This window comes from Sinohyriopsis cumingii, chromosome 18 (assembly GCF_028554795.1).
Source record: "Sinohyriopsis cumingii isolate HCF-2022 chromosome 18, ASM2855479v2, whole genome shotgun sequence".
NCBI lineage: Eukaryota > Metazoa > Mollusca > Bivalvia > Unionida > Unionidae > Sinohyriopsis > Sinohyriopsis cumingii.
The window spans coordinates 84,160,413-84,179,313 of record NC_142978.1 but is presented as its reverse complement, the minus strand read 5'-3'; the positions used below and the strand labels follow the sequence as shown (position 1 = coordinate 84,179,313).

The 18,901-nt window shown below is 32.9% G+C and overlaps 1 protein-coding gene across 1 annotated transcript in view; it reads right to left on the bottom strand.

Annotated features, from left to right (window-relative positions):
* Window positions 1-1,936: 1,936 nt before the first annotated feature.
* Window positions 1,937-18,901, bottom strand: part of LOC149777188 (signal peptide peptidase-like) — a 76,146-nt gene continuing 59,181 nt past the window's right edge. Inside the window, exons 9-14 of the mRNA XM_089941886.1 lie at window positions 17,917-17,988; window positions 15,924-16,012; window positions 14,098-14,143; window positions 13,258-13,408; window positions 12,565-12,674; window positions 1,937-10,175 (exon numbers count right to left, since the gene is read on the bottom strand). Coding sequence (XP_089798012.1) covers window positions 10,107-10,175; window positions 12,565-12,674; window positions 13,258-13,408; window positions 14,098-14,143; window positions 15,924-16,012; window positions 17,917-17,988 — 537 coding nt within the window. The 3' untranslated portion in view covers window positions 1,937-10,106. The remainder of the gene's footprint in view (window positions 10,176-12,564; window positions 12,675-13,257; window positions 13,409-14,097; window positions 14,144-15,923; window positions 16,013-17,916; window positions 17,989-18,901) is intronic.

Below are 18,901 nucleotides of genomic sequence, written 5' to 3'. Positions count from 1 at the left end.
TGCTTGTACCATTTTTATATTTTTGGTGCAACTCTACTGGGGTTTTAACCTCCAGCATCCAAGGCAGACACTCTAACCACTTAGGCCGCCGGAGTGGTATACACTTGTATTTATTTCAATATAGGAAATGACGATTATGTTGTTGTTGTATGGTTTAACGCCATTTTTTCAGCACACGATAGGCTATACATGGCGGCCAGTATTAATGGTGGAGGAAGAACCCTGTAAATCACCGGAAATAACCACCGACCCTCGAGAAGCTACTGGCAAGCTTTCTCACATACCCACCTTGGCTGAATCCGAGACTCGAACCCACGCAGACAGAGGTGAGATGGCAGTGATCCGTAAGGGAGAGCGCTTTAGACCACTCGGCCACTCGGGGCCCCGACGATTATGTGCACATGATCAAAAATTGTAAAGAACTGAGTAGATTAACTGGCATAGCACCAGTTCCATGTAAAAATCTTAAGTCTTCTTCTTCAAATTGAGATTTTGAAACATCATATTGCTTGGTTTGAAACTGAAAATTAGGTGGTCATTTAGGATTAAAATAGTCATTAATACCCTGTATTTTCATGAAATTACTAACATTTTATCCATGAGGAAAATGAAAAATTTGGAATTGTCCCAGATTCAAAGAATTCAGCTTGGGTTTTTATTTAGGAATAAAATAACTCCCAAGATGTATAATTTTAAAATGAAGAGTTTTAATTCTTTGTTTCATATCTGCCTGTTACAAAAATCATAATATTGTCTGATAATACAAAACCAAGTTGAGAAAACATTTGAGAACTTTAGTGAAATGGAAGCCTGATAATCAGGTATTAAATTTTGCAATTGAGACAGCACCATGATTATAAAAATAGCAATTATTTTTTATAACTTTTTGTGTGTATATATATATAAAGAATACAAATCATATTGTGAATAACAGTCCTTCAAGTGCAAGGGATCATGTTTGTCACAGGCAACAAAAGTAGTATCTAACTAGCCTGAGTGCTTTCGACTGTTTTATTTGCTTGCCTTGTCTATATTTTGTATTTGCCTTTGAAAAAGACTCATTAAGAGTCGAAAGTGCTCATGCTAGTTAGATACTAGTTTTGCACTGCTCACTGTCAGTTTATTGCATATATATATATATATTCTCTGAAGAACCCATGTTTAATAAAGATGCCGAGTTTATTTTATTGCAATATTTGTGATATTAAGTTTTACGATTGTAAGTTTCCCATTAACAGACCCAAACATTAAAATTTAAATCACATTAATGTTTTTCACTGTGACCTATTTTTGGATTGCTGGTGTAGTACTCTTCAGGATGTATGTTCATGTCAGTGTTCCAGACATAAATTGTGAACATAATCACGGGGGGATGGGGTGTGTGTGAAAGTAGGTCGAAGTACCCCACACTTGATTTGGTAATGTAGAACTCTCTAGGGTGCATGCAACTGTCAAGTGTTTACAACAGTACTAGCAACTATCCAACATAAACAATACATATTCACTGGAGGGTGCAAACTGACCTAGCATCAGTATGCCAGAAATCAACTTGAACATAAACAGTGTACATAATCAACGTAGCATGAAGAGTCAGAGTAAGCTAATCTTGATTTGGTAGCATAGAACTCTCCTGGGTGCATGTAGATGTGAATTTGTGCTGTTCTAGCAACAGTGTTAAAAAAATTGACCTAAATCCGAGTACTAAAAGTACTGAAGATTGATTCAATTTTAAAAGATGAAGATATAAACCATGTATTTAATGGCAATTTCTTTTTGTTACAAAATGTTTTGTGTCAGTTTTAGTTTAGAATGACTTGTCTGTTTGATCTTTCAATGAAGTATACATGAGGGCTAGGACATGAAAAAGGGAATAGTCAGCATGCATCCTTAGTACTGCATACCGTATACTGATAAAGAAATAAGAAGCCAAACCGTGTCTTTTTAAAAAATGTTCACTTTATTATTCGTGACTAATATTTACATACACATTAACAGGATTTGTATCCTTCATACACTTGACATGATAATGGTAATGAATAGAAAGACAATGTTATAGTAATTTAAAATGAAAAGTATGATCAAATCAGTATATATCATTTTTTTAATACAAAATAAGGAATTGGTATGAAACAATTCTCAATGTGTTCCACAGAAAAGAACAAATATGCAGAAATGCAAGTATCAGTGACACAAGTTCACTGTGTAATGCATCACATATACTGAGAAACTAAAGAATAGATTATACATGTCATTCACGGACTTGAGAGGATGAGGAAACGATGAATGACAGGATCTGATCCAAGACTGCTGAGCAATGAAAATGAAAATATTCCCGACTATATTTCAGTGTCCTGATCATCTTGATATGTACTTGATGGACATAGTTGAATTTCTATTATTATTATTATTACTATTACTGAAACAAAACTCAACTGGTATCTACATAATCATTTATCGATTTTTCATAAATAATGACTCTGCACGGTAGTTTAATACATGCTGTACTTATAAAACCTACATTTAAAATAAAACACTATACAAGCCTGTTTATTTTTAATTATATTGATTTAATTATTAAATACTGATAGATCAGATGAATACTGACTGATTAGATGAAACCATTTTTTATTGCATTGGTCTTAATATGCAGGTGGTTCTAGGTGCTATTCCCTAAATGAAAAAGGGGATGAGGAGAAAGCTTGATGGCACATAAATTAATTTTTACAAGTGGTTCAATCATGTATTCTCTTTCATATATGTTGTACTAAATTTGATATAGATGAATCTTTAAAAACATTATCCAATAATAATCCACCCCTTCCCCCGCTCCATTTCTAAGATGGTAATTTTTTTCCCTTGTGCTAGTTGCATGTAGTCATGTATAAGTAAGATCTAACTGCAAGCTGTGCAGACACATATCTGCTGTCACATAATGCACCTGCAGATCTGAGTCTATGCTGTTTGTCAGGACTGATCAATGGAAAAAACACGATAAACTTGGATCATACCAGCATAATACATCCCACCCTATAACTATGAGATACAATTTTGCAAACAATTATTAAAACTTGAATTTAACTGCATTGGATATTCAACTTTGAAACAAAGAATGCTTAATACATGAACCATCTGTGAAATGACTAAGCTTCTAGAATTTCAATTGCCTTATAATTAACATCCAAAGCTGATAAAGACATATCGCACAAAACCCCAATTTTTAAAATATCTAAAACCATCACCCATTACAAATGACAACTTTGTACATAAATATGAACATATGTGATTTTAGTTCTGTATATTCATAATGCATACAATAAAAAATCTAATTCAATTTTAATAAACTAATGAATCAAGCTGATAAGTTGAAATAAGATATACCTTTTTTCTTCAAGCCTGTCTTTTTTATCAGCTAGAAAGCAAAATATTCTAACACTGAATCAAAATCTATTTGACACTGTCCATAATCTAATGTGTGTACAGAATATGGACAGACACACATTGAGAGTAAAAAGTGATTTCTACATCAAGCCATTTCCAAGACAGGCTTGACAATAAAGTATAATATGAATGACTCAGACAAGAAGATATACTTGTTGTGAAATTATATAACAAGACAGCCTTTCAAACCCATCAAACAAAAGCATACAAGTATAAAAAGACACAATCTAACAAGGCATCTTATTCAAACACACAATTTCTCTTTGTCTCTTTCCCAAATACATACACATAAACATACCCAAATATACATACATACAAATATGCCAGTAGACACAATCTCTTTTTTTTAAAAACGTGTAAAAATAACCACATCTACACACAAAAACCAACAATACACACAAACTCTCAAACACACATACATAAACATATCCAAATATATACATACCAATACACACACACACACACACAAGCACACATGAAGTTTATAAATTATCACATAAAACTTCATGAATTGCACATATATAAAATGAATGAAGTCAGCCTGGAATTGTGATGCAAGACAATGTGCTGGCAAAAGTAATTGCAAATTTACTATACACAAGACAAAAACCATTTTTAAAATTTAAACATCCAAACTGATCTGCAAAGAAAGACTGCTATAAATGCTACTGAAATCTCTCTGCAGCAAAGTTGTGTCCAGAAAATGATACACATGGTATTGCTATCCAATTTTCTTAGATGTGCATTATTCAAGATGTCAAAAATATTTTACAAATAAACATTATTTTTCCTCATAGGTGTTGCCATAAAAATATCATGGCAATTACCAACATAATGCTATGCCTAGCACTATATGCATAAAACATGTGACTTGCATAATGCACAATTCCAACTATTCATTGGTCATCTATGCTCCAACAATCAAGTGATAGGTCTATAGGATCCACTAATTATAGGTTACTGCATTTATATAGGCAAATTTGAACAAGTTTTTTTTTTATGGATACAGCACAACTTTGCGGAGTGCAGTATCCATCCAAGAAAATGAGTTCATATTTTCCCATACAAATGCAGTAACCTATTTATTATATACTCATTGTCTTATTCTATCTAAGGCTTAATTATATATATATATATATATATATATATATATATATATATATATATATATAGAAAGAAACAAAATGAATTTATGCTGTATTCCAAAATAAATACACAAGCGCAGATTCATCAATACACAATAACAATATTTTAATACACACATAAATCCATCCAGTGAAATGTGAACATGGTCGCGTGCTCAACATCACTTTAAAAAAAAAATTTCGCTTTTGGTCTTCTTAAAATTAAATTTAGAGTCATATTGTGAGTGGAATTTTTTGTGTCAATTCTACTCAATTCCACTGGACTTGGATTTATTAGCTGTGTCAATTCCACACAAAATACATATGTCTGTGATTTGAGAAGGGAGGGACGCATCTTGACTCAGCTGCATGTGTGCTGCTGTTCTGTCAATGAATACCTGGAATATATGAACTCTTTCCATTCAATTATCAAAAAGACACGATGGAATATCACCTTCATTTCATTTGAATGCAGTAAGGAGACTGTTATTGCACTTGGAACATAGTCAAAATTACAGTACAGTTTCTAAATCTGTATTCAAGCTTTCGAACCCATGACATAGCTAATGTAATTCAGATTTGCAGAACTAAGAAAGTACATTTTGAGGAAATTCAAGATGCAAAAATATAAATATATTTATGCAAACATGTAAGTATATTTTTGGCAATTATACTACCAGCTAAAGTAGACATGTTTATGCCTGGTCACTTGCATGCTGCCTTAGATATGATCTGTATGGCATCTATTGCTACCCTAAATCCGAAACAATGTATCAACAAAGTTAACATGGAAAATTGCAAAGCAGCTGGGGTGTCATGATCCATTCAGCCAGTAGAAATAAGAATTTGTTGTCTTCACTTATTGGCTCAGAGGCCCTTACTTTTCCATGATAACCTTCAGTTGCATTTTTTCCCATGAATGTTAGTACTTTCACTTATAAAATGGTACATATGTGATAGATGTGCGATAGCCCTTGCTCTCAATGTGCTTTTCAATGCTATTTTTTTATACCCCAGAGAGAACTGGTCATTGTCTGAACCATCCCATTAATGAAAAGTTATGAACATTTCTCTTAAATAATTGTTTAAATGATCAGAATGGTATTGTCAATACTGCGTCTCATGTTTGTTGTTGACATTGTGAATATCATCATCTTTCATTTGTTTGAAAGTTTCATTTGTAACTCAGTAAACTCATCCACATTGTTCACTTTATCATCTCTACTTTCAAATAGATGAAACAGCTGTTTTAGTTCATGCACAATCAAACCCAATAAACTGAAACCTACATGAGTGTACATGATTTGTTTACAAAGTAGTTCCTAATACACTAAACTATTTTTAGGCACATGTCGTGCACGTGCGTGCAACATGAAGGTGTTCAGTATCATAGACTACTACATAATTCTGACAGTGTGCAAGGTTAATGGAGAAAAAATGAATATAAAATAAAGACTTGTTATGACAAAAATTTGTGTGCAAAAGTCTTTGAAACCAATGCCTGTGTCTATTAAACTTTGTGTACCCTATATCTTTTGTAGTGGTGCAGAGGCCATTTGGGGGGAAAAAAATAATGAAAAGAATGCCCATCATGAAAGACAATCTTTGTCAAATCGATTTATATAAGATACCTGCCATCTTCTTTTTCAAAGATTGGCTAGTCCTAAAAGGTAAATACACTTGTCTAAAGATTAATGATGAGCTATAACTGTTTCTAATACAAACTTAAAACTGACTGTTCACTCATAGACTAATCTGGGGCTCCTGGTGGATGAGTGGTCTAAGGTGCTCACCTTTACATATCACCAACATCTCACCTCTGTCCATGTGCATTTGAGTCTCAGGCTCTGCCAACAAAGTATGTGAGAAAGCTTGCCAGTAGCTTCCCATGGGTCAGTGGTTCTTCCCCGGGTTTTCCTGGGTTCTTCCTCCACCACATATAATGGCCACCTGTGCTGAAAAATGGTGTTAAACCTATAAAAACAACATGTACTAGTCAATACAAGTGGTACAGAATACTGGTTGATCTAACAAATGCTTTGCATTAACTAAACCCTGTTTTTACCTTTCTGCTTGGAAAAAGGATAAAACTATGACTTTGTGAATTAGATCAAATTAACATTTATAAACAAACCTGAGAGGCTTAAAATCACAGTTCTGAAAAAGTGAAACATTGCTGTGTGAAAGTGCAGGAAGGCAGTAAGATAACATTTACCATCGCACAAAAAGTTAAACCTTTGAGAAAATTACATTTTTGTTTGTAAATGAAGTACTATATATATTCACTTATAATTCAAGTCAAACTGCAAATGACAATGAATTTGATTTGTTATAGCAAACCTACACCTGCAGATCTGGGTCCATCGTGTTTGTTCTGACTACTCCTACCAAACTGCATAGACCCACATCTGCTGGGGCAATATAAGATGGCAGATCTGGGTCTGCGTAGTTTGTCTTAACAGCAAGTATATCCAGTATGCCCCCAATACAGACCAACTAATTTAGGTCCCAAATTTTTAAATGTGAAATACTGGTATAACAACATGAAAATCTATCAGGTAGTCAATATATGCCTACAGATAGGCAAACTTAAAGTGGGTTTTACTCAATCATGCTAACAAGAATTTTGTCCCAAGATTTCTTGTAAAAGTTCAAAAATGTTTTTAAACAAAACGAAATGTGACATTAATGACCTGAAGATCAAAATCAGGTCCTTTACATCTGAATACAGACATACTTACAAACATGCTAAAGTTTTAGTAAAAAAAGTTCACAAGTCCCAACAGTTTAAAAGAAAGCATTTTAAACAATCTGAAAATTGATTTGATAGCCTTAAATCTAGTGAAGGCGTCCACACATGCATACAAATATGATAGCTAAATTTCAATTTTCAATGACGAATAGATTGTGTGAATGTGTCATGATAATTACATAAAGTTACAATAGCTAAATTTCAATTCTCTATGACGAATAGATTGTGTGAATGTGTCATGATAATTACATAAAGTTACAAATAGCTAAATTTAAATTCTCTGTGACAAATAGATTGTGTGAATGTGTCATGATAATTACATAAAGTTACAAAATCTGTAAAAAATTCTACCTACATTGGATATTTTTTAGCAAAAGCACGAAAGAAAACTATAAACTGATTGCTGCTAGTATCATTCAGTTGCCTAATCTGGAAGGATTACTTTCTGAAACAAAAAAAGTTTACACTCTACTGAATACATACAGCAAAGAAATATAACATGAGTTCTAATATAAAGTTCTAATAAAAAGGTTTTATTCTCTTTGACTAACTTCACATATTGGTATGAAGAAAGCTTTTCAGAAAGTTTTTTTTTTAGTTTGACAAAAAGCTTTTAAAAATTAATTACCTTTGTATAAAAAAGTAGAAGTGAAATAAATGTTTCTTAAAATTCCATTTGCATCTTGTTTTGTACCACAGTATCAACTTTTAATGTATATTTATATTGACTATATTAATACCAATTATTTCTGTGCTGAAAATTGAACTAGCTGCCAGCATGTTTCCCACACTTTTTTAAAGATAAATTTCCAGGTCATTTCCAGGGTTTTTCCAGGACGAAATTAATTTTTTCAAGGTTCACATATGACCATTACTGAATGGAATTAATGAACATTTTAGCTTATAAAACATGCATTTTTAAAAATTTAAGTGATAGATGTTTCTATATTGAGACTGCCAGAAAATTTAAATCAAAAAAGAAAATGATGCACTAAACCACAAAATGTATCACATGAAACAAGTTCGATTACTGTATATTCCTGTAAATTGGTATATAAATCATATCAATGTACAGAATAAAAGTTCTAACTTAACTTGGCTGACCTGCATTATGTTGGTATGAGATAATATAATGAACATAAATTATTTTTGTTTCCTTTCAAACATTTAATTTTAAATAGATCAGAATAATCAGTTTAAATCAAGATAACTGTCTATATGCAGGTTACACAAAATAAACATTCCATATCACATTATGAAAAAAAACCCAATAAATAGAAAGTATTAGACTCTTATCTTGTAAAAAATAAAGTTTACACCCCGAATTAATCTGGTTCAATAAAACTCAAAACAAGATTTTTAAAACAACCTAAATTCCTTAAGACAATTTGGTAAAATCCATGATTTACCAAATCATTTCAAAAAGTGTTTCTTAAATTTTGACAAAAAGACCTTCAAAATTATATACTATATAAAACATGACTAATTTTCTGCATAATGTCTGCTTGTAGAGCAATAAACCAGTCCCAAAAACCTGTACTGATACTCACAGGAGCTTGTATTGTTTTGTAATATTCAATACACGGGATATCAATCACCCATTTCTCCTGTGACCTAAATAATATTTGAAACCAATGCTTCAAGCTACATTACTTTAGCCATTCTGCAATCTCAGAATATTCTGGTCCAAACTTGATAAACATTCTGCAATCTCAGAATATTCTGGTCCAAACTTGATAAATTTAACTCCTGATCAATTCAGTTAGGACTCAATTACATAACTGTTTTGGCATCAAGTGTTGGTGAAAAATTCCCAGGTTTTTTCCAACTTTCATCAATATTTGCAAAATTCAAGGACTTTTCATGGACATGAAAAATTTATCATTTCTCCTGACTTTTTCCCGATATCATGGGAACTCTGTGTCAGGAGATTTCTATGAATTTTGCAAAGTCTAATATTAAAAATTCACAGCAAAAGCAAGTTGGGGAACAAACCTATTCTATTTCCTAACAAGTTTCTAATGTTCTGGTAGTAGAGGAATCCTGGACAATAAAATAGACTATTATAAATTCATTCATTTTTTAAGAAAAAAATTACACTTTCATCCATACATCAGTATGTGGAAAGGCAAAGGAGTCTACAAATGGCTCACTGCTGGTTAGTTTATTATAATTAGTCTACAGCAACCATGAAGTTCAAGAAAATTGCTACCCCATGAAGACTGACTGTGATGTAATTCTGCATAAAGTTGGTGACTGCCTAAAGGGAAGTGTTTTTGGACAAAGACATTATCTTTAAGCATGAGAAATGAATTAAATTATTTTTTCTTCCTGAACAGTGACATGCACACAATCTGACTGGCATTGACAAAAATCTATATTTTCAGAGTCAAATGCTAGATGGCAGCAGACTCATTACCCATCTCTTTTCACTCATCAGATACTGGATGCTGATGAAGGAGGGGGTAAAATGTGGAAGCGAGCATGCCAGGTATTCATACATTGTCTGGGGCGACACATGGCCACAAAAAATTACTGTGATTAGCTGTGGCTAGTACACTGCTTCTGAACATTTTCTCTTATTTGCTTCAATGTCCAACATCTAACAGCATGTTAGAAATTTTACCAGTTTTTACAAGCCACATTTTTATCTATGCTTTCTCAACCAAAAGTGAATTTTGCTGTGCTAAATCTGGCCTTGTAATAAAAAGTTCTTTTCCAATGTATGCTGTCAATTAACAGGGATTTTCATCCCAAAGTCAGGTCCTTTTATGTTGAAATGGAAATGTGTCCTATACATCTAAATTCTTTGGTGGAGCCTGTGTAATAAATGGTTCATGCCACATTCTCCTTAGATCTCCCTGAAAAATAAATTGAATTAATTAAACAATGATAAAGTTATCACATTGCATTATCAATATGATACTGCATAAATCAATGTAATATTGCATTATATGGCATCATACAATAAAAACCTGGTAATACTGTATTTTATCACATAGTTGGTACACTTTACATATTGTGTTCGCAGTTTAATATTTTTGATATGTCAACATGATAAGATCACTTTATGTCAATCTCATTAAATTCTTTATTCTCTTTATCTTTATTATCTTTACTGATTGGTCGAAATAAGCCAATGAAATTCTTTTTACTCTTTACTGATTGGTCCAAATAAGCCCATGAAATTCTTTATTCTCTTTACTGATTGGTCCAAATAAGCCTATGAAATTCTTTATTCTCTTTATTATCTTTACTGATTGGTCCAAATAAGCCCATGAAATTCTTTATTCTCTTTACTGATTGATCAAAATAAGCCCACGAAATTCTTTATTCTCTTTATTATCTTTACTGATTGGCTTTGACCATGGGAATTTTCCTTACCCCATTTTCTGGAACTTTTTTCCTTAATATTACTATCAACAATTTGACAGCCATCTTTCCAATCAATTGTTCAAGGATCATTGGGAAAAATACGGCCAATTTACCCCATAAGGCCTTACTACATGTATCAGTAAATGTAGAGGATGGCAAACCTATTACTGGCACACCACCCTATAACATGTGTTGTTTAAATGTTAACCCATAGGAGTAAATAAACTCACCTCATCCAACGAAAATCCTATACTATTGTATTATATGGTACCATACGATGAAAACCATTTAATAATGTATTATAAGGCATCATACCAGGAAAACCATGTAAAACTATATTATACATTTCATACAATGAAAGCTATGTAATGTTATCTTCTACGGCATCGTACCACGACAACCATGTACTACTGTATTATATGACATCATACAATGAAAACTATGTTGTGCTGTACAACAAATGTGTACATTCCATGAACATTCCCCACTGATATTTTTTTTACTATTAGTCGAGGCTTGGTTCGTTTCCAGTTAACTATACAACAATGTACTTGAAATTAAATCGGATATTTCAGTGGGAATCACAGTCAACACTGTATTTAATAAAATCCTAACACAAAAATTTAGCTTAATTAATCTTGTCAGTCATGAAAATGGAATGAAAGCATGTTTATTACATATAATTTCTCACTATATATTAAGTTTAATATCCATCTACTGTGAATTAATGTATTTTTATAGGTAGTAATTTTCATAGATTTCTGAAAAATTATATTTCTGTTGGCACTTCAATTCAAGGACAGTGAAAATGATCCTTCTGTACTGACAGAGAGTTTTGTTGAATCTGTAAATTCAAGATTCTGTCCTTTGAACTGTACAACCATAAAATTAATGTCTCATGGATCGATGATTTACACTATTTATGCCAGTATCATATGGTCCTGCACTGTCAATGTCTATACTACTTTCTTCTATACAACTTCCTTCAAATGTGTACCAAATTTGGTTAAAATACCATTAATAGTTTGAGAATGGGTCTTCGAAAAGAAACAAAAACAAAACTGCTTACAGAGACAAGACAGACATGCAGATATAGTGATAGCTGTATCCACATGCATGTGGAGGGGAGGGAACGATATACAAAGTTCCTGTTGTACAATCAGAACGGGTACAATATCTGTCACTAATGGGAATCCAACCCATTGAGTCTTGACTAGCACTCCTGCTCACATACCACCAGACTAAAAGATCCGTATTAGCTACACTGGTTGTTTTAGGGTTTAGCGCCATTTTTCAGCAAAAGATAAACTATATATGGCGGACAGTATTAACGGTGGAGGAAGAACCCAGGAAAACCCTGGAAAGAACCACTGACCCACGAGAAGCTTGCTACACTGGTAAGTAAGTGGACTCATGTAACTCAAACACTACACTCCTCCCAATAAAACTTTGAACATTCACCATCAAATCTTGCTAAGATTCATCTCATAAAGCAATCAAACCATATCCTCAACTGTACTACTACCAGCTACTTGGAAATGGACACGCCACAGAATGGGATATAAAGTCAAACTCCCCAGTGAGAATCTAACTGGCTTCATCTGTCTTTGAGTCAGGAGCACATACCACTAGACTGGACTGCTTAGTATGTAGCCTCAACATTTATAATGTATCTGGTTATCAGAATCATTATCACAATATGTTAACCTTAGCAATGTCATTGCAAGTGTTGCCACTGGAATGTGATGAATTGGTATCCTGCTATCTGATAATGTAAGCAAGAAAACAAATGCCCAGGGCAATTCCGTTTGATAAGAAGGCTGTCATTCAACTGTTTTTTGTTTCTAATCAAATGAAGATGAATGTGATTCTTACCTTCAGATATGCCATGGTAAGAAGAGGAAGCAGAGTGAACGGAACAAGATATAACAAAGCTGGCTGGGCAGCCTTGAACACTTCAGAGGAAACTGTAGCTGTTAACAGACCTGAAATAGAATAAATATATCACATCTGTATGAGTAGCAGACCATGTAATTGATCATGTATAAAAATGCTCATCAGTCAAATTCCTGAAAAACTATCTGCAAACAAAAACCTTGTAACTCTCAAGAATTACATTTGATCACAATTTATTGCTAAATGTGGCAAACTGTGGTAAAGATTCTTAAAACTTTATTATCAGTCTTGCACCTGAGAACTTAAGCTGATGTTGTTTATAGTGAAACAAGAGTTGCAATAATAAAACCATTATTAAGATCATCATTTTCTCAAATTCTTACAATTTATTTGCAAAGTGTTCACATTATAATGCTGTAGCTGGGGTCATTGAAACCACGTTCTATAAGAATAATCAAATTTTGTCAAAAAATGTTGTTTTAAAGAGGAAATACAGATACAATACTGATGGTTTAATGGTTTAGATTTGGCCATGATACATGATAAAAAAACTTGCTGGGTACATATGACTGGAGAGTTCTCATGCTGTAAAAATATCAGAACATGTGTAAAAAATTATTCATATGTAAAACAGTATTGGAAAGGAGTGAAACAAAAAACATTTCCACTTACCTAGAAAATAACCAATCAATGAACAATGGAAGTAGGTGATTTTCTGAACATAGTTAGGTGGAGGAGGAACACCCATTTCAACTGAAGTCAACTGGGATCTCTTGTATGCATCATACCTTAGCACAAAACACAATAACAAGCCTGGCATTACCTATAAAGGAGTAGAACCATGAAAAAGTTTTGTCTTAAAAACAGGTCATCAAATTCTGATAAATATTATTCTAATGTATCTGGCATATAAATAAACTGATGTATTTGGTGTAGTCTGGACAAAAGCGGGAAAACCATTACATGGACATCTGCTTTAACTGGCTGACACCACAATGGCTGCCACATTGGATGTGGAAGCGGCACCATTTATTCAGAAGGAACAGCAATGACAAGATTTTCGAGATGGACATGTTGGGGATCAGACTGGACTTCAGAGCAGCTTAATTTTCATTCTGGACTAACTAGACATTATGTCATTTGGTAAAATGCCCAAGCAGACATTACCATTACACTGTACATCAGATTGGTACACATATATATAACCAGCTTGATCTCACAAGAAGTCTTATGCCAGATCTGATGTTATGGAAAATATGGGTCAATTGTATGAGTATATGAGTCAATTTAGTTTCTTGCTATCTTGGTGTATTTTCCACATTTACAGTAAATTATTATTCAAGTTTCAAAATAAAATAACTTATCTGCTACTATAACCTGCTATAACCAAGTTAAACTGTTTAATTCTAATGTGGAAAATTGAAATGGTGAATATTCTAAAAGCATGAGATTACTGTATTTACTTTGTTCTCAGATCTAATCACAAAATACCATATTTTGTAATAAACTTACAATATCTCCTAGTCCCAGCATGGAAAAGTGACTAGAATTCTGCATACTGGAAAACAGAAAGAAAATAGTTATATTCAAGACCTCTGCACACCAATTACATGGTTAACTTAATACCTACATCACACACTATACACTGGAGCTAAAAATGCATATAAAAACAGTCCATCAAAGGAACTGATGCCTCTACTGGCTGAAAAAGAGATCATTTCTTCTGTCCTTTTATTATTTTTAAATGTTAAATATTGTGTTGGACTACACCAGTGGCCTAAGTGGCTAGAGTGTCTGCCTCCAATGCAGGAGGTCGCAGGTTCGAACCTCGACTTAATTATACCAAAGGACCTACAAAAATGATACTAACAGCTGCCTCGCTTGGCACTCAGCATTAAGAGGTTAGTGTTAGGAGTGGTTGGCCTGGTGTCAGGATAATGTAATTGGGTGGTACATCATGCTACATGTCTGAGGTATCATGCACCAGTGCTAGACATCACTATAAACTGCCACACTGTAGACATCATAGCATTATTATTGGAAAAGTGTTAAAACATTGAAAATATCTGATGTCTCAGAACTCAACATGCCAAATTTAATTAAAAAATAGCTTTTTACAGTTGGTTAACATGTTCACAAGATACCTGAAAGTACACAGCAAAAATTGTTATCATGGCCTTTAACCTTATTTCTTGTCAATGGTATCACACCTTCAAAAAGCAGTGTTGAAACCAAGAATTTCAAGATGGTCACCATTTTTTTAAAGTTGCAACAAACATGACATTACAGGAAGTTTAGAAATGTAACAGGACAATCTGTCCGTCAGTTCTATAACAAGAATTTTAATATGCCTACCATGGCAGCAATATTGTAGATCTGATTGGCACAATCTTCATTCAGAAGCAATATTATACAAGAAGTCTTTTCATGAAAACTACATGTTGCTATGACTATATTCTAATGATGTAGCAATAACATGAGTAAAAAACAGCCAAAATATCCATGAAATTTGAGTCTTGATTATCACCAATTCAGTGGGACCAACCAAAGGTTGAAAAGAAATGTCCAAGAGGCAACAATTTTCATTTATGACCAATCAGATCTTATAGGAAGTGTTTTAGTCATCAATATCTGCTCAAGTGTAGTGACAAGATTTTCTGGATGGACACCATGCCTGCCAAACTGGCTGTCTGAAAAACATCATCTTCATTTTGGTTTAACATCAGCAGAAGTCTTTCTGAGCAAATCAATATGAATTTCAGCTGAGCAGTAACATTTAAATATTTCCAAGATTGGAACCATGATGGCCATATTTGATGTCAGATCTACACCATTTTCATTTAGGACCAATTAAACATTAAAATGCTTTACAGTGAAAACCATTTTTAATAAAAGCACAATTAAGGAGGAGATGCAATAACAAGATTTTAAAGATGGCCTCTGGTGAGAATACTGTATGTCAGATTGGAACAATTTTCGTTGAGAACCACTGAGACATCACAAGATGTCTTTTGTTGAAAATTCCATGTCAAATATGGCCATTTCTTCAAGAATAACAATAGCAAGATTTTTTAGATCGCTACTGTAACAGACATATTAGATGTCCAAGTGGCACTATATTCATTTAGGACCATGGGATGAATATATTTGTAAAGTTTCGTTGCAATCCTCCACATAGTAAACGGATTACAGACAGGTCATCACAAAAACTCTTCTGGTCTATCACTGCTGTTTTTCCCTAAATCATTATGAATCATTTTGAGGACAATATTTAAAGATGTAAAAAATGGAAAATAATAAAACAAAAAATATAAACAAGTCAATCTTCAGACACTTACCTAGGGAAGACTAACTTTCCTGGCAGGGACAATTTAGGGGCATCTCGCACTAATCCAGTTAGATGAAGTTTTTTGGCAAAAATACCAACCTAGAATAAAGGAAAATTTGATACAATATGAATCAAAACTCTCTAGAAAACTACACCTCTCCCTTGAAATCTACTACACAACAGGTACAAAAATACAGACTGCAGCATAGGCAATGATGCAAATTACTGAATTAACTCTGAATATTAAACAAGGGATGGCGATCAATTGGGTGGGGTGGGGGAGTTGAATACTCATTTTATAATCACTTTCATAAATTATGTTTTTTTTCAATGTAACCAATCTTTGAAAGATCATCACTGTTTCTGCATCCAAATGTGGAAAAATTCTAGTGTTATTGCTAATTCAGAATCCACTAGATTCTTTTTTTAAACAAACGGACATTTCATTTCAAGAAATAAAAATGTCTAAGCTTATGTTTTGGAATTTTTATTTGTTTTATCAGTAAAATATTGATGCTATGATTTCTCTACAAGCAATAGCAAAATAAACAGCATCTGAGTGTCAACTAAGTAATTCTAAGTTCACTAAAAACCTCGGTTCTCTCCACTCCATAATGAACGTTATGATACTAAGCTTCCCATACACCAAGAACATCTTTTGCTTGGTTCACATCTTATCCTTGATTACATTTATGAATGATTAGAAAAAACCACGAATGTCACATACTTAAATGAGGTTACTTACTCAATATTTTTAATATCACAAATTGATTTGACATAAAACTGACCACGAGCTCTTACACAGGTACGATTTGCATGGCCTAACTTTTTTTTATTCTACCATTTTACTTGATTTGATTCAAAAAATTTAAAGCTGCAATTATTGTGATAATGCATAAAAGATCGACCTTAAATTGAATGTGACACTTTTGCAAGCTGCAAATCATAACACATGTTTAGGTTTTCATAGTCAATTGACACTTTTGCAAGCTGCAAATCATAACACATGTTTAGGTTTTCATAGTCAATTGACACTTTTCATATCTAAATAGAAGAAAACCTATCCCAATACTTAGAATCCAAATTGAAAGATAAACTTAAAACATGAATTTCACTTAAGACTTATTTAATTGGTATTTATTTCTCAAACTGTTGCTACCAAAAGGCATTATCAACATTTTTATTGCTCAATATTTTGTTGCATATTATTATTGACAATGAATTGAGAAATGTAGCAAAAAATTTAAAGAGAATTTAACAAAATATGTGATTTTTAATAAAAGTTGCAAATTTCACAATGTCCAGTAACAATCAATGTGTCACTGACCAATTTTGATCATGAATGTATTTATGTTTAAAGAAAAGCACCTATTTCTTTGGTATTTTCTAGATGGAAAAAATGGGATCCACGCCTTCCCTTGCATTGTAAACCAGTTCATGATTATTCTGCACATGCTATAATGTGAGAGAGGTGTAAGTGTCACATGGAAGAAATAAACTTTCATACAATTCCACATAGATGTGAGATTAAAAGATCTAAATTTCATAACTATAAGGTGAGCAATTACAGTAAAACATTTGTTAACTTAAAGATCAATAACTCCAGTACTCAATATAATTGTAAAAATCACTATTTACACTGTGAAACCAGTATTGGCTACAGCCTTAAAAAAATCTGAAAGGAGACTAAAACTTGAGTCTGCAGTACTTCAATTTTCAAAAGCATTACTGTACCATTATTTATTTCTTCTCTGTTCATTTTCAAAAATGAAAAGTTTTGGCTACCTGATCATATTGCCAAGATGCATGCCTAAAAAACAAAATACTTAATTTGTCACATACTATGGGCTAATGGTATAGTACCAAAAATACCCAGATATTTCCTGCATATTTTGCATTCCTTATACTTACTGTGGAAAATGCAAATCTTTTTATCAAAATAATTCAATGGAACAGAAAGACTGCATTGTTACAAACAAAATCCTGTATTAAAGAAAACTTACAGGATTTTCTGCAGGTCTTGTTGCTACCTTCACCATTACATTAGCACTGAATATATAGGATGAGAAAAACACCTGCAATAAAAGAGAAAAATTAGAAATGTGTCCATATGTCATAAATGACCCCAACAATATGATGGAATAAAAAAAAAATAAAGTCCCAAGTCAGGTAGGGGCCATAACTCTCTAAAATTGGGACAACATTTTTTTACTGAGACTTCTTTAAATGGCTATGCTACAATTCACATGCTCTGCCATCAAATGATTAAAATCTTTGCAAAACCCATTAAGTTTCACGGCTGTACACAGAAATGTGTCAGAGAAAATGAGCTAAATCCAAATCACTTAATGACATCAATGGAATATGAAATGAAGGCCAACTGTGACCTATATTTACCATGAAAAGTCTGTACTGCATAAATTTTTTCCATTAAATTATTTGACTTCAGTGAGAGCGGGCACCATAACTCCATCAAATTGTACTGGAAATGGTTGAAAAATGACTTTGATTTTGGTCTTACTCATATAAAGCCTAGTACAAAATTTGATTTCAGTCAATGAAGTCCTCCAAAAGGTTTTGAGTGAAAATGAAATGTAAAGGCCATGTTCCAATACAAAACAGGGAAATAACTGTTACATTCTGCCAGAAAATGGTAAATCTTAATCTTACCTAGATCTTAATATAAAACCTAAACCAAATTTTATTTTAATTCATTTATTCTTTCAAAGTTCTTGAAAGATAACAAAAGTGAAGACAAAGTTACAGGTCAGTCAGGGGCTATAACTCTGTTAATGTTTGTCAGATAATGGTGAAACTTGAGTCTGATGCAGATCTTCATATATTGCTAAGATCCAAAACTAGATTTCATTTTCATCCACCAAGTTCACAAATTATTAATCAGAAATGAAACTTGTTATGGATGGGATAAGAAGGAGAGGAAGAAAAGGAATGGAATGGACAGACATGAGTAACACCATAAACTTCCTC